Source organism: Lithobates pipiens, unplaced genomic scaffold, assembly GCF_037356315.1.
Source record: "Lithobates pipiens isolate NorthernLeopardFrog02 unplaced genomic scaffold, aLitPip1_a1.2 Scaffold_16, whole genome shotgun sequence".
Classification (NCBI taxonomy): Eukaryota; Metazoa; Chordata; class Amphibia; order Anura; family Ranidae; genus Lithobates; species Lithobates pipiens.
Window position 1 is genome coordinate 535,659,805 of NW_027507748.1, and position 13,632 is coordinate 535,673,436.

A 13,632-nucleotide genomic window follows, 5' to 3' on the forward strand; every position below is an offset into this window, starting at 1 on the left:
ATCTGTGAAACTTGTCCAAAATAGGTAAGTATTCCAGCTTGGTTAAAAGGAAATTAATCATGTCTTCAACTTGGAACTCTGCCCAAACAGACAATTGTACACCACTCAAATATCTGTGTGCTAAGTATACCTTTTGTTTCATTCTCATAGGGCAGAAAAGACTCTGAGGACACCAGGGACCCCCCACATCACCAAGAAGGGGAAATCAGCCCAAGACCCCCCCGAGGCTCTGGAGGAAGGAGAGGTGGAGGAAGTGGGTGAGATTGTCACCCAAACAGGTGAGTGTCTGATACCCCAGCTTCAGGTAATCTATGTATGCCTGCATATTTATAATATATGTTTTTTAACCAATTTTTAGCTGAACCTTTCACAAGTGACAGCGCACAAAGGCTCATCCACAACATCATGTTGTGGAATGGTGAAATAGACATTATAAGGAAGAAACTGAATGTTATGGAAATACAAATGAAGAACATGATCGATGTGTTGGAGAGAATATAAATTGCTTTCAAATCCCATTCATTTACCCATTTTTTGGACTAAAACCAATTTTTGTTTGTACATTTTAAAAGCCAAATTTTGAAGATGCACATGGTGTGTCAACATGTGCTATCTGCCATCAGGGGATCTCAATGTACATGTTTTGTGGGTGCAACCCCTTCCTTGTAACTCTAGTAGGTGAGAGGAAGGGGTTGCACCCCCAAAACACGTCCATTGATCCCCCATGATGGGAGATAGCACACGTTGACATTAGGCATGGGATCAGGAGGGAAATACCCATTTGGACTCCCAATTTGTGTGCATCTTCAAAATTTGGCTTTTACAGGGGTAACATCACCCCATCTGATGAAGGCAATATCAAGACATTTTTGACACTATAATGCCTGATATTGCATTCAGTTTTTATACGTTGAACTTTGTAATTATGTTCTGTTTTAAAACATGCCTTTTTATATATAAAAAAAAAAAGAAAATTGAGAAAAAAAAACATTTCTAATAAATTTTATAATGCACATGTGAATGTGCACAGAGTAAAAATTTTAAGAATGCTCAATACCAGTTTTGTAAGTAATTTTGTGTTTACAGTGACAATGGGGCTTATTTACTAAAGGAAAATCCACTTGGCACTACAAATGCACTAGGAGAGAGCCAAAAAGAAACACAAACAATAAAGAAATTTCAAGATTTTATCAGATCATTTTTTTTATTATTAAAAATTAGACATTGTCTGGAAATTGCAATGGCCCCCCTACCCGTAAAATAATTAACATATTTCTCCCAAACTTCACAGGTGCTTTGGGATGCCAAGCCAGGACAGCCAGTATCCAGGCCCATAAGAGGATTGGAAGTAAGTCCAGCCTCAGGCCCAACTGAGGCAAGATAATTGTGTGAATTTTTACGTAACAAGTTGTGCAATATGCAGCAGCATAAAATTATGTGGTTGAGTTTATACTCTGCCATGTGTATGGCTGTCAGAAACAGGCGGAACCAGCTGGCCATTTTTCCAAAGGCATTCTCCAGGACTCTTCTGGCTCTGGCCAGCCGGTAGTTAAAAACCCTCCTCTCCGGTCCTCTGGAGGAATGGCCTCATCAGGTGCTCGCCCAGACTGAAAGCTTCATCAGCAAGAAAGATGAGCGGGAGTCCATCAACGTTGTTCGCATCAGGTGGCAATCCCAGGCCACCACTCTGGAGCCATTGGTAGAACTCCATCTGGGTGTAGACTCCGCCATCCAACATCTGGCCATTCTTCCCCACGTCCACATAGAGGAACTCATATGTCGCCAACACCACTGCCATTAACACAATACTGTAAAACCCCTTATAGTTTAAATCAGGGGTCTCAAACTGGTCGGCCCTCCAGCTGTTGCAAAACTACAAGTCCCATGAGGCATTGCAAGGCTGACCGTTACAAGCAAGACTCCCACAGGCAGAGGCATGATGGGACTTGTAGTTTCACAACAGCTGGAGGGCCGCCAGTTTGGGACCCCTGGTTTAAATAGTATGACGCAGAATGGGGTGGTGGCATGATGTGGACATACTTCCCATCTATAGCCAATCCACAGTTGGGAAAGTCCCAACAGTTGGAAAAATGGGAGGCCACAGTCTGCCATTCCTGTGCCATTGAAGGAAACTGTGGAGTCAAAACAGAAAAAATATTAGTACTTTTGCACATAGCATTGCAAGCAGATTAGACACAAACATTCAGCCAACATCAGTATAACGTTTATTTTAAGGAGTATTTAAAGAGGGATTCCGCCCCCAAAAAAAATATTAAAAGCCAGCAGCTATAAATACTACAGCTGCTGACTTTTAATAAATGGACACTCACCTGTCCCGGGTTCCAGCGATGCCGGCAGCCGAGGCCGATCGACCGCTCGGGCCTCGGCTGCTGCCGCCGCCATTCGAGGTGAGGGAATCAGGAAGTAAAGCGAATCGGCTTCACTTCCCGGTTCCCTACTGCGCATGCGCGAGCTGCGCCGCGCAATAGGAAATCTCCGCGCTGTCACTGGGACCCATGTGTGTCCCAGCAGACAGCGCGGCAGGGCAGGAAATGGCGTAGACTCCCGTGGGAGTCTATGCCCGGAAGTGGGTGAAAATACCTGTCTTTGACAGGTATCTCCACCCCCCTCCCCCCTGAAAGGTGTCAATTGTGACACCGGAGGGGGGGGGGTTCCGATCAGCGGAGGATCCACTTTAGGGTGGAATCCCGCTTTAAAGACAAAAATATAAGGGCCACTTATCAGATTAATTAATTGATGGCCCATTGTAAAAATTTTAGGGGGGTAGGGTTCGAGATGAGCTTGGGCCTCCCAAAAAAGCCTCTGGCACTCTGCCTAAATTTAATGACAACAATAACATTTGTACAGATTTTAGGGTTTGTTTGGGGTAAAGCACTACAATGGAGCTGACAAAATACATTGTTAAGCGACTAGGCTATAGGTGTATATGGGCCAAGGATAGCATGCTGGAGAGATTAGTGAAGGAAAATATGCATGTAGGCCAAAAAAGGAGCATTAAAAGATTACAGCATGCATGGGCACAAAGGGGACATTCACAACATATTACAATCATGGTAATTAAGGAATTATGAAAGAAATACAAAACATTAGCAAACATTAAATACAATAGAATGCGATGTTAAAGGACAAAACTTACCTTAATATAGTCCTTCTGCAGGACTTGAATAATAGCAGAATAAGTCTCTGGAATAAAGATCCCCAGAGCCTGGGGGGAGATGCCTGTAGAGAACTTGAGATCCTGTAGACTTCTCCCTGTTTCCAAGTACCGCAAGGTGGCGACTAGCCTCTTCTCCGGAGTAATGGCTTGCCGCATGCAGGTATCCTGCCTGCTAATATAAGGGGTTGGCAAAGCCAACAGACGGTGAAAAACAGGGTCCATTATCCTGAGATAATTCCTAAAATCATCAGGATTATTCTCCTGGATTCTCCTGGATCTCACGAAGCAAAGGCATGTACGAGAATTAGTCACGCTGGAGTAACAAATTCTTGGTCCATGAACTCCTCCTCGCCCTGTTCATGGACTGGGCTTGGGTCAAAGCATAAACCCCAACACCAAGCCCCCACACATCACGAACGATGAGTACGTGCCAACACCATTGTTTCAAAATGGTCGGCTGGTCAGAATGAACTTAATAGAACGCACTGATGAACAGCAAGGCCTGTGAAGAGCGAGCTGAAAATCAGCAACGAGCGGACAAGAACGCATTGAACAACATACGAACTGACTGCATGCACTGAAAACCAGACACAAATCCACGAGCACAGACTGAACAGCAGTAAAACAATCTGAAAAAGCACGATTCTGAAAAGTGTGAATCGTCTCTAACCAAACTTCTACTAACACAAGATTAACAGAAGGAGCCCAAAGGGTGGTGCACTGGGTATTGAACTTCCTTTTTCTAGTCCCATCATATGTGCTGTATACGTCACCACGTTCTTGACGATCGGACTTTGATGTGATCATGTGTACACAAGACAGTTTCAGCAGAATTCCGTCGGAAAAACTTTCAGAGTTTATTCTGATGGGTAAACTGGTCGTATGTATGTGGCATTAATCAGAATGTAATCTGTCTTAGTGATTTTGGAATTTAACTCCAATATACAGTAGCCTCAGTAAATGGATGTCATTGCTTTATCAGTTAGTGCAACTACCACAAGTAATACCCTTTCCTTTTAGTTAGTATTAGCTGAAGTTATTTTTATGCAGGACATCTTTGTGGGAAAATATGCACATCTCCATTTGCTACCAGGGGCAGGTAATAGAAGGTGTTTGTTGATTTAACCCCTTGTCTACCAAGGTATGTTTATAAACATCCTGGTATTCAAGGGGTTTCAAAAAGGTATATACATATTTACAACAGACTCACAGTTTTCAGGGGGCTTCCCGTTCCTCTGAGAGGATGTTCCCCAATCTCCCCTGTGACTAATGAACCTCGAAGCGCTTACGCATTACATAACTTCTGGGTTCTGAGCAGTCATTCACTTGCTACAGCACAATCTGTTCTTTATTAGTTGCAATGGAGGGCAGGGTAGCCCTTGGGGGTCTAATAGACCCCTGATGTCTCCATAAAGAGAATCTGTCACCTGTCATTGCTATCACATAGAGGGCTTGCTAGCTCATTCATGTCTTTATGGACCTTGCTTTTGTGCACTGCTGTGCAATCATCTTGGAACAGGAAGGGGACAGCCCCAAACTGTTCCCACAAAGTTAGGAGCATGAAATTGTCCAAAATGTCTTGGTATGCTGACACCTTAGGAGTTCCCTTCACTGGCACTAAGGGGCCAAGCCCAAGCCCTGAAAAAAAACCCATATCATAACCCCCCTCCTCCACCAAATGATTAGGACCAGTTCACAAAGCAAGGTCCATAAAGACATTGATGAGGGAGTTTGGGGTGGAGGAATTGACTGGCCTGCACAGAGTCAGGACCTTAACCCGATAGAAGACCTTTGGGATGAATTTGAGGGGAGATTGCGAGCGAGGCCTTCTCACATCACATCACATCAATGCCTGACCTCACGCTTCTGGAAGAATGGTCAAACTTTCCCATAGACCCACTCCTAAACCTTGTGGACAGCCTTCCCAGAAGAGTTTAAGCTGTTAAGGCTGCAAAGGGTAAGCCAACGCAATATTGAACCCTACAGACTACGATTGGGGTGCCATTAAAATTCATGTGCGTGTAAAGGCATGTGTCCCAATACTTTTGACAATATAGTGTATGTCAGGGATTACCATGAATATCGAATATGAGAGCAATACCTCTAGGGCCGAAATTCACAGTTAACAATAAACTGATTTTAGCCATTTCAGAGGCACATGCAATTTTAATGCTTGACATGTTTGTTATCTACAGTATTTACTGAACACGACCTCTTTTTTATATTTTACCACAAAATGGGGTATTATATTCAGCTTCTTTGCACTAAAATTAATTTTACCGTATTGTGTTATGTAATATGTGTTTGATCAACAGTTGCACCAATATCTTTTAACATAAAAAGTTACAACTACCTAAAAAAATTAATTCTAAAGGGCCTCTTATTATAGAAAATATATAGTTGTTTGGGGTTTTAAAGTTGTTCTTTGAGACTTTTGATTAGTATTCTATTAAAGCGATGATCACTGATCACTCTAATGCCCTGTACACACGATAGGATTTTCTGACAACAAAACTGGATTTTTTTCCAAAGGATGTTGGCTCAAACTTGTCTTGCATAAACACGGTCACACAAATGTTGTCGGAAATTCAGAACGTCCAGAATACGGTGACGTAGAACACGTACGACAAGCCGAGAAAAAGGAAGTTCAATAGCTAGTGCGGCTCTTCTGCTTGATTCCAAGCATGCGTGGACTTTTTTTTTGCGTCGGACCTATGTACACACGATCAGAATTTCCGACAACAAGTTTTTTTGTCGGAAAATTTAAGAACCTGCTCTCAAACATTTGTTGGCGGAAATTCTATGGAGATGTTCTATGGAGCATACACATGGTCGGACTTTCCGACAACAAGCTCACATCGAACATTTCCCATCGGAAATTCCGACCGTGTGTATGTGCCATTAGTGGATGCCAAGACAAAAACATTTGTGGGACAAGTCAATTAAGAAAACAATTAGGACATACAGCTTAAAGCTGGCCAAAAAATAAAAAATAAATAAATAATATAATATATATAAAATAAATGAATACACACCAATTTGCTATTACAAACCAGTGCAGTACAACTCATACCCTGTTTCCCCTAAAATAAGACCTAGCATGATTGTCGGTGTTGGCTGCAATATAAGCCCTACCACCCAAATAAGCCCTACTCTGTTTCCTCAAAAATAAGCCCTACCCTGAAAAGAAGACCTACAAGGACTTTAACTAGGGCTTATTTGGGGGGTAGGGCTTTTATTGCAGCTATCACCGACAATCACACTAGGTCTTATTTTAGAGGAAACAGGGTAGTAAAGACAGATGACATTTCATAGATTGGTGTGGATAGTTCCACTAGTTCGCTTTCCAGTGCTTTCTCTAGGTTGGACTCTCTTTTCTCTAGGTTAGCGTTCTATGATAATTCATAATTCTATGATAAATTTGATCTAAAAAATGTGATATTTACTGTTCTGTAGGAAAAGATGTCGTAGGATCCACTGGACTTCTGAAATATTAAAAATATAAAATTAAAAACACCACTTTGTAACTGCTCTGTAATTGAATAGAAAATACTGTCAACTTGTGTGAAATGCTATGTAGCATTGTCCAAATCAAAGAAGGATACTCAAATGAAAGAAAATCCAAAAGCCTTTATAAACTTACTGCCACTGCACCAACATGCACTTATTTACATGCCATCAGTGCACTGGCATGTACATATATACTCACCAGCACTGCACTTGCTGCCATTAAACCTATGCGCACAACCTCCCTTGGTGCCAATGTAGCTACCCACATTTTTTTACTTGCTGTCACTGCATTGATGCACTCTTATTTATTTCATTAAACAAGTGGGCAGAATAGTTTAAATGAAAGAAAACCTTCAGAAAGAGAAATACAGAGAATGTCACTGCTGACCCCCTTCTGAAAATGCTAGTTGTATGGCTGTCCCTGAACTCATCACTGTAATGCACTGTACACACAGTTGGATTTTCCATGGGAAAGTGTTCGATGGGAGCTTTTTGTCTGAAATTCCGACCGTGTGTAGGCTCCATCGGACATTTTCCATCAGAATTTCCGACAAAGGGGCATGGGGGTCCGGGTACTGCCCCGGGGGCATGTATTAATGCAACAAAATGTTTTAAAAATAATATTTTTTTTAGGAGCAGTGATTTTATTGATGTTTAAAGTGCAACCATAAAACAAAAAATTCCATTAAATATAGTGCCTGGGAGGGGGGTGGGGGGGTGGAGGTCCCCTTATGCCGCATACACACGACCGGACTTTCCAGCAGAATAGGTCCGACAGAATCATTCCGTCAGATAGTCCGATCCTGTGTGGGATAGTCCGATCGTTTCTCTTTTAAAAATTACGACAGACCTAGAAATAGAACATGTTTCAAATCTGTTCGACGGACTCAATTCCTATCGGGAAAACTGATCGTCTGTATGCTGGTCCAATGGACCAAATATGACGCAAGGGCAGCTATTGGATACTGGCTATTGAACTTCCCTTTCTAGTCCAGTTATACGTCATCATGTTCAAAATGAGCAGACTTTCGAATGGACTTTAGTTAGTTTGTGTGTGGGCAAGTGCGTTCGTTCAAAAGTCCGTCGGGAAGACCGTCAGACCTTTTCTGCCGGAAAGTCCGGTCATGTGTGTGCGGCATTACTCTGCCTGTAAACTGGCACATCTGTGGCATGTATAGAACATGCTGTAGCAAAAATGTAATTTCTAGAGAAAGAAAGATGAATCAAATCACATTTAAAATGGCTATTGAAAGAAAAAGTGAAAAAAAAATGGCGTAGAGCCCCCCAGTCCATATCAGGCCCTTTGGGTCTGATATGGACTTTAAGGGGAACCTCATACCAAAATTAGGAGAAAAAACGGGATGGGGTCCCCCCAAAATCCATACCAGACCCATATCTGGGCAAGCAGCCTAGGAGGTCATGAAAGGGATAGGAAGAGCGAGCGTTTTCCCTCCTGAACCATACCAGGCCACATGCCCTCAACATGGGGGCTCTGCTCCCCCACCGCACAGCACCTTATCCCCATGTTGATAGGGACAAGGGCCTCATCCCCTCAACCATGGGCTGTGGTTGTGGGGGTCTGCAGGCAGGCTTATCAGAATCTGGAAGCCCCTTTAACAAGATCCCTATGTGAATGCGTATGGGGTACACAGTACCCCTACCCATTCACCAATTTTTTTTCATAATTAGTAAAGACACGGAGACAGTTTTTGACAAGGATCGCCCATCGCACCCAAGAAATAAACAAAAACACTCCCACCATCTTTGAAGGCCAGCTGCCTACTGTTAAAAACTGTCTGTTTTTATTACTTTTTGACACTTTTTTTGGTAAATGGGTAGGGGTAACCCCATACTCATTCACATGGGGGGCGGGATCTGGGGGCCCACTTATTAAAGGCCTTATTAAAGGACTTATTGAAGCCTTTGGATCCACATGACAGCCAGTCGTCTAATATTATCAAAAGGAGAGTTATGCAATGGCAGCCTGCAATTTTGCTCAGCTGAAGTTTTCTATATTTACTATGCATTAATGTATTTTTTTTTTTAAAGGCATTTTAGTACAACCCCAGTTCCAAAAAAGTTGGAGCACTGTAAAATCTACACAAAAACAAATAGCAATGATTTGCAAATCTCATAAACCCATATTTTATTCACCATGAAAAATAGTAAACATATCAAATGTTTAAACTGAGAAAACGTTAAGAAATTAAAGGGTCCTTTTGAAATTAATGGCAGCAACAGACCTCAAAAAAATTGAAACAGGGCAACAAAAAGCTGGCAAAGTAAGTGATATTAACAAGGAAGAGCAGAAAGAACATTTTGCAACTAATTAGGTTAATTGCAACAGGTCAGTTACATGACTGGGTATTAAAAGAGCATCTTACATAGTAAATGTCTCAGAAGTAAAGATGGGCAGCGACTCACCAGTCTGTGAAAGGTTGTGTCTAAAAATTGTCATACAATTTCAGAATAATGTTCCTCAACATAAAATTGCAAAGACTTTAAATATATAATATCATGAAAAGATTCAGAGAATCCGGAGAAATCTCTATGCGCAAGAGACAAGACCAAAGTATGAGCAGCTTGCATACCTAGAAAGGCATCATCAATGCTGCACATATGCCCCTATACAGACAATGTTTTTTTCAGGCCTTGCATATTTCAGCAGGACAATGCTAAACTGCATCTACAGCAAGGCTTCGTAGTAGAAGAGTCCAGGTGCTTAACTGTCCTGTCTGCAGTCCAGACCTTTCACCAATTAAAATATTTGGCACATCTTCTTGAAACAAAAAATATGACAAAGAAGATCAAGGACTGTTGAACAGTTAGAATTACAGTGGTGTGAAAAAGTGTTTGCCCCCTTCCTCATTTCCTGTTCCTTTGCATGTTTGTCACACTTAAGTGTTTCGGAACATCAAACCAATTTAAACAATAGTCAAGGACAACACAAGTAAACACAAAATGCAATTTGTAAATGAAGGTGTTTATTATTAAAGGTGAAAAAAAATCCAAACCATCATGGCCCTGTGTGAAAAAGTGATTGCCCCCTAAACCTAATAACTGGTTGGGCCACCCTTAGCAGCAACAACTGCAACCAAGCGCTTGCGATAACGTGCAATGAGGCTTTTACAGCGTCCTGGAGGAATTTTGGCCCACTCATCTTTGCAGAATTGTCCTAATTCAGTTACATTAGAGGGTTTTCGAGCATGAACGGCCTTTTTAAGGTCATACCACAACATCTCAATAGGATTCATGTCAGGACTTTGGCTAGGCCACTCCAAAGTCTTCATTTTGTTTTTCTTCAGCCATTCGGTGGTGGACTTGCTGGTGTGTTTAGGATCATTGTCCTGCTACAGAACCCAAGTTCGTTTCAGCTTGAGTACACAAACAGATGGTCGGACATTCTCCTTCAGGATCTCTTGGTAGACAGCAGAATTCATAGTTCCTTTTATCACGGCAAGTCTTCCAGGTCCTGAAGCAGCAAAACAGCCCCAGACCATCACACTACCACCACCATATTTTACTGTTGGTATAATGTTCTTTTTATGAAATGCAGTGTTCCTTCTACGCCAGATATACTTGGACACACACCTTCCAAAGAGTTCCACTTTTGTCTCATCGGTCCACAGAATGTTGTCCCAAAAGTCTTGGGGATCATCAAGATGTGTTGTGGAGAAATTGAGACGAGCTTTGATGTTCTTTTTGCTCAGCAGTGGTTTTCTCCTTGGAACTCTGCCATGCAGGCCATTTTTGCCCAGTCTTTTCCTGATGGTGGAGGCATGAACGCTGACCTTAACTGAGGCAAGTGAGGCCTGCAGTTCCTTGGACGTTGTTGTGGGGTCTTTTGTGACCTCTTGGATGAGTCGTCGCTGCACTCTTGGGGTAATTTTGGGCGGCTGGCCACTCCTGGGAAGGTTCACCACTGTTCCATGTCTTCGCCATTTGTGGATAATGGCTCTCACTGTGGTTCGCTGGATTCCCAAAGCTTTGGAAATGGCTTTATAACCCTTTCCAGACTGATAGATCTCAATTACTTTCTTTCTCAATTGTTCCTGAATTTCTTTGGGTCTCAGCATGATGTGTAGCTTTTAAGGCTCTTCTGGTGGACCTTACTGTGTCAAGCAGCTCCTATTTAAGTGATGCCTTGATTGTGAACAGGTGTGGCAATAATCAGGCCTGGTGTGGCTAGAGAAATTGAACTCAGGTGTGGACAACCACAGTTATAGTATGTTTTAACAAGGGGGGCAATCACTTTTTCACACAGGGCCATGATGGTTTGGATTTTTTTTCACCTTTAATAATAAACACCTTCATTTACAAATTGCATTTTGTGTTTACTTGTGTTGTCCTTGACTATTGTTTAAATTGGTTTGATGTTCCGAAACACTTAAGTGTGACAAACATGCAAAGGAACAGGAAATAAGGAAGGGGGCAAACACTTTTTCACACCACTGTATATATCAGATAACTGGTCTCCTCAGTTCCCAGACATTTAAAGAGTGTTGTTAAAAGAAAAGGGAATGCTACACTGTAGTAAACATGGCCCTGTCCCAACTTTTTTTAGAGATGTGTTGCTGCCATCAATTTAAAAATTACAATTTTTTTTCTTAAAATTTTACATTTTCTCAATTTAAACATCTGATATGTTTCTATTTGTGAATAAAATATTGGTTTATGAAATTTACAAATCATTGCATTCTGTTTTAATGTAAATTTTACACAGCATCCCAACTTTTTTGGAATTGGAGTTGTATTTTCAACATGCCATTTCAATTAGAATGTATTCTCATTAGTAGGGTGTTCTGCTGTGTGTGCATTAGCATAATCATTACACTTTGGAATTTAGACTATGTGTCTGTGTATTTACTTTTGGCCTTACTGCAAAAAATAAATAAGTAAATAAATTGCAGCTAAAAAGAATGCTTGTTAGTCATATACCTCTACAACAGCTAACAGTAAATTGTGCAGTCTGGATTTTTACTCTCAAAATATATGTAGTACAAAGTTTTTTCCTACATAGTAGGGAACGTAGTCCCGTTGTAACGAAATAACGTCATCACGTTATGTACAATCGGATTTTCCGACAACTTTGTCCGACCGTGTGTATGCAACAGTTTCAGTCAAAATCCGTCGGACAAAATCCAACGGATTTGGTTGTCAGAATGTCCGACCGTGTGTACAAGGGCTTAGACAGCTGTCACCATCCTCACTAGTTGATTTACCTTCACCTCTTGTTCTTTTGGCAACTCTACCCTCACTTTCTGTTTTGGGGACAATGGCCAGCAGGACAAAAAGTTTAAAGAGGTAGTAAACCCGCTGAGCTTTTTCTTTTTTTCTGACCTGCAAGGGAAAAGGCATAATGAGCTAGTATGCACCATACCGCCATTACCTTAGAACGAGGCCCCGACATCTCGCCCGATCCACGCTGAGGGAGCTGACATGTTCCCTCGGTGTGTCTTCCGGGTATCGCGGCTCCGGCGCTGTGAGTGGCCGGAGCCGGGATATCGTCACTCACGCGCATGAGCACAGGAGATTTCTTTCCAGCAGGGTCCAGCATCAGCCGAGAATCCCTGTGCGCATGTGCCGCTGCAGTCAGCAGCGCATTGCGAAGGGAATATCTCCTAAACCATATAGGTTTAGGAGAGATTTTTTTTACCTACAGGTAAGCCTTATTATATTATATTTATTTTGCAGTCTGGTTATTCTGTTTTGTGTAGCTGTTTTGGTTTGTCTGAGATTGGTGACCCATAGGAGCTTTACCTCCGATTTATTACTATGTCTTTCCTATTCTATAACATAAAATAAAATAAATGTTGTTTAATTAGGCATTGACGTGAGTGTAGAAAATTGCATTTTTTGGTCCCTGTCCCTTTTGGTTTTACATACTAACAACAGCGTATAAATGTTTTTGACTTCCTAATATACTACAATATTTCCTATGTATTATATAATAAAGAGGAGTGTGCAAAGTACACTTCTATATGAGTCTGTAAAAAATCCACTTAAGGGATTATTAGTATTGTGGATTAACATTCTATGATCATTCAGTTTTAATTTGGTGCTGTATGAGAAAAGAATAAAAAAACATTACCTTAAAGAAATCGCCTGGTTGTCCACTAATAAAAGGCCAAATATAACTACCAATAAATAAGTCTTCATTTCCAGCAAGTTGGGTGTACGTTTACCATCTGCAATCCGAATGTTAGAAGAGTCACAATCTCCCACTTGCTAGGGTCTGTAGGAGTATTTGCACTTCAGTTAAATTTTAAAGAGTATAGTTCACATTGCAGCACTGAACATTTGTTTTGGTATACCTGTCATCCTTTCAGAATTCTTTGTTGTTTCTCCCAGTATTTTGTCACGCTAACTAAACATCATAGGGCATCAACTCTCAGGATTAGAAGTGAAAAGCCAGTTGTTAATAACTTTTAAATGTTGAATCTGCTTATATTTTGCTTTCCCTAGTTCCTCCTTTCTCCCCGTCATCAACATGCTAATGACAATTTAAAAAAAAATTTTTTATTTAAAATCTTTTTATACATTTTTTCATTGAAAACAACATTACAAAACATGACAAAATATCCGCAATCACATATAACATTCCCATATGTGGACAGAAAGGACTATTCAATGATATTTCCAGTGTAAAATAACAAGGGGCTCCCAATATTGGACATCTCTCTGGTTCCACCTATCAAAAATACCCCCCTAAAACTACAAATTGGCCACCCTGTATTTACCGTCCATAAGCTCACTGCAAACAAAAATACACCCCTTTGTTTAGCCTTAAAAACCACCTAAAGTATAAAAAGTGAAATCATTGTTAATATTTTTGATTAAGGGTGAATAATGAGACAGCTACAATACATCCCCAGCTACAATACATGTCCCCTTGCAAAATATTTACCCTAGTTACACTACTTTATCGTAGTGAGAAGGGGAAA

General features: G+C 41.2%; 1 protein-coding gene across 1 annotated transcript in view; it reads right to left on the bottom strand.

The window, feature by feature from the left end:
• The window catches only part of CPB2 (carboxypeptidase B2), a 78,389-nt gene extending 65,454 nt beyond the window's left edge, over positions 1-12,935 (bottom strand). Inside the window, exons 1-2 of the mRNA XM_077483238.1 lie at positions 12,780-12,935; positions 6,625-6,663 (exon numbers count right to left, since the gene is read on the bottom strand). Of these exons, the coding sequence (XP_077339364.1) occupies positions 6,625-6,663; positions 12,780-12,847 (107 nt within the window). The 5' untranslated portion in view covers positions 12,848-12,935. The remainder of the gene's footprint in view (positions 1-6,624; positions 6,664-12,779) is intronic.
• Between the last annotated feature and the right edge of the window lie 697 nt (positions 12,936-13,632).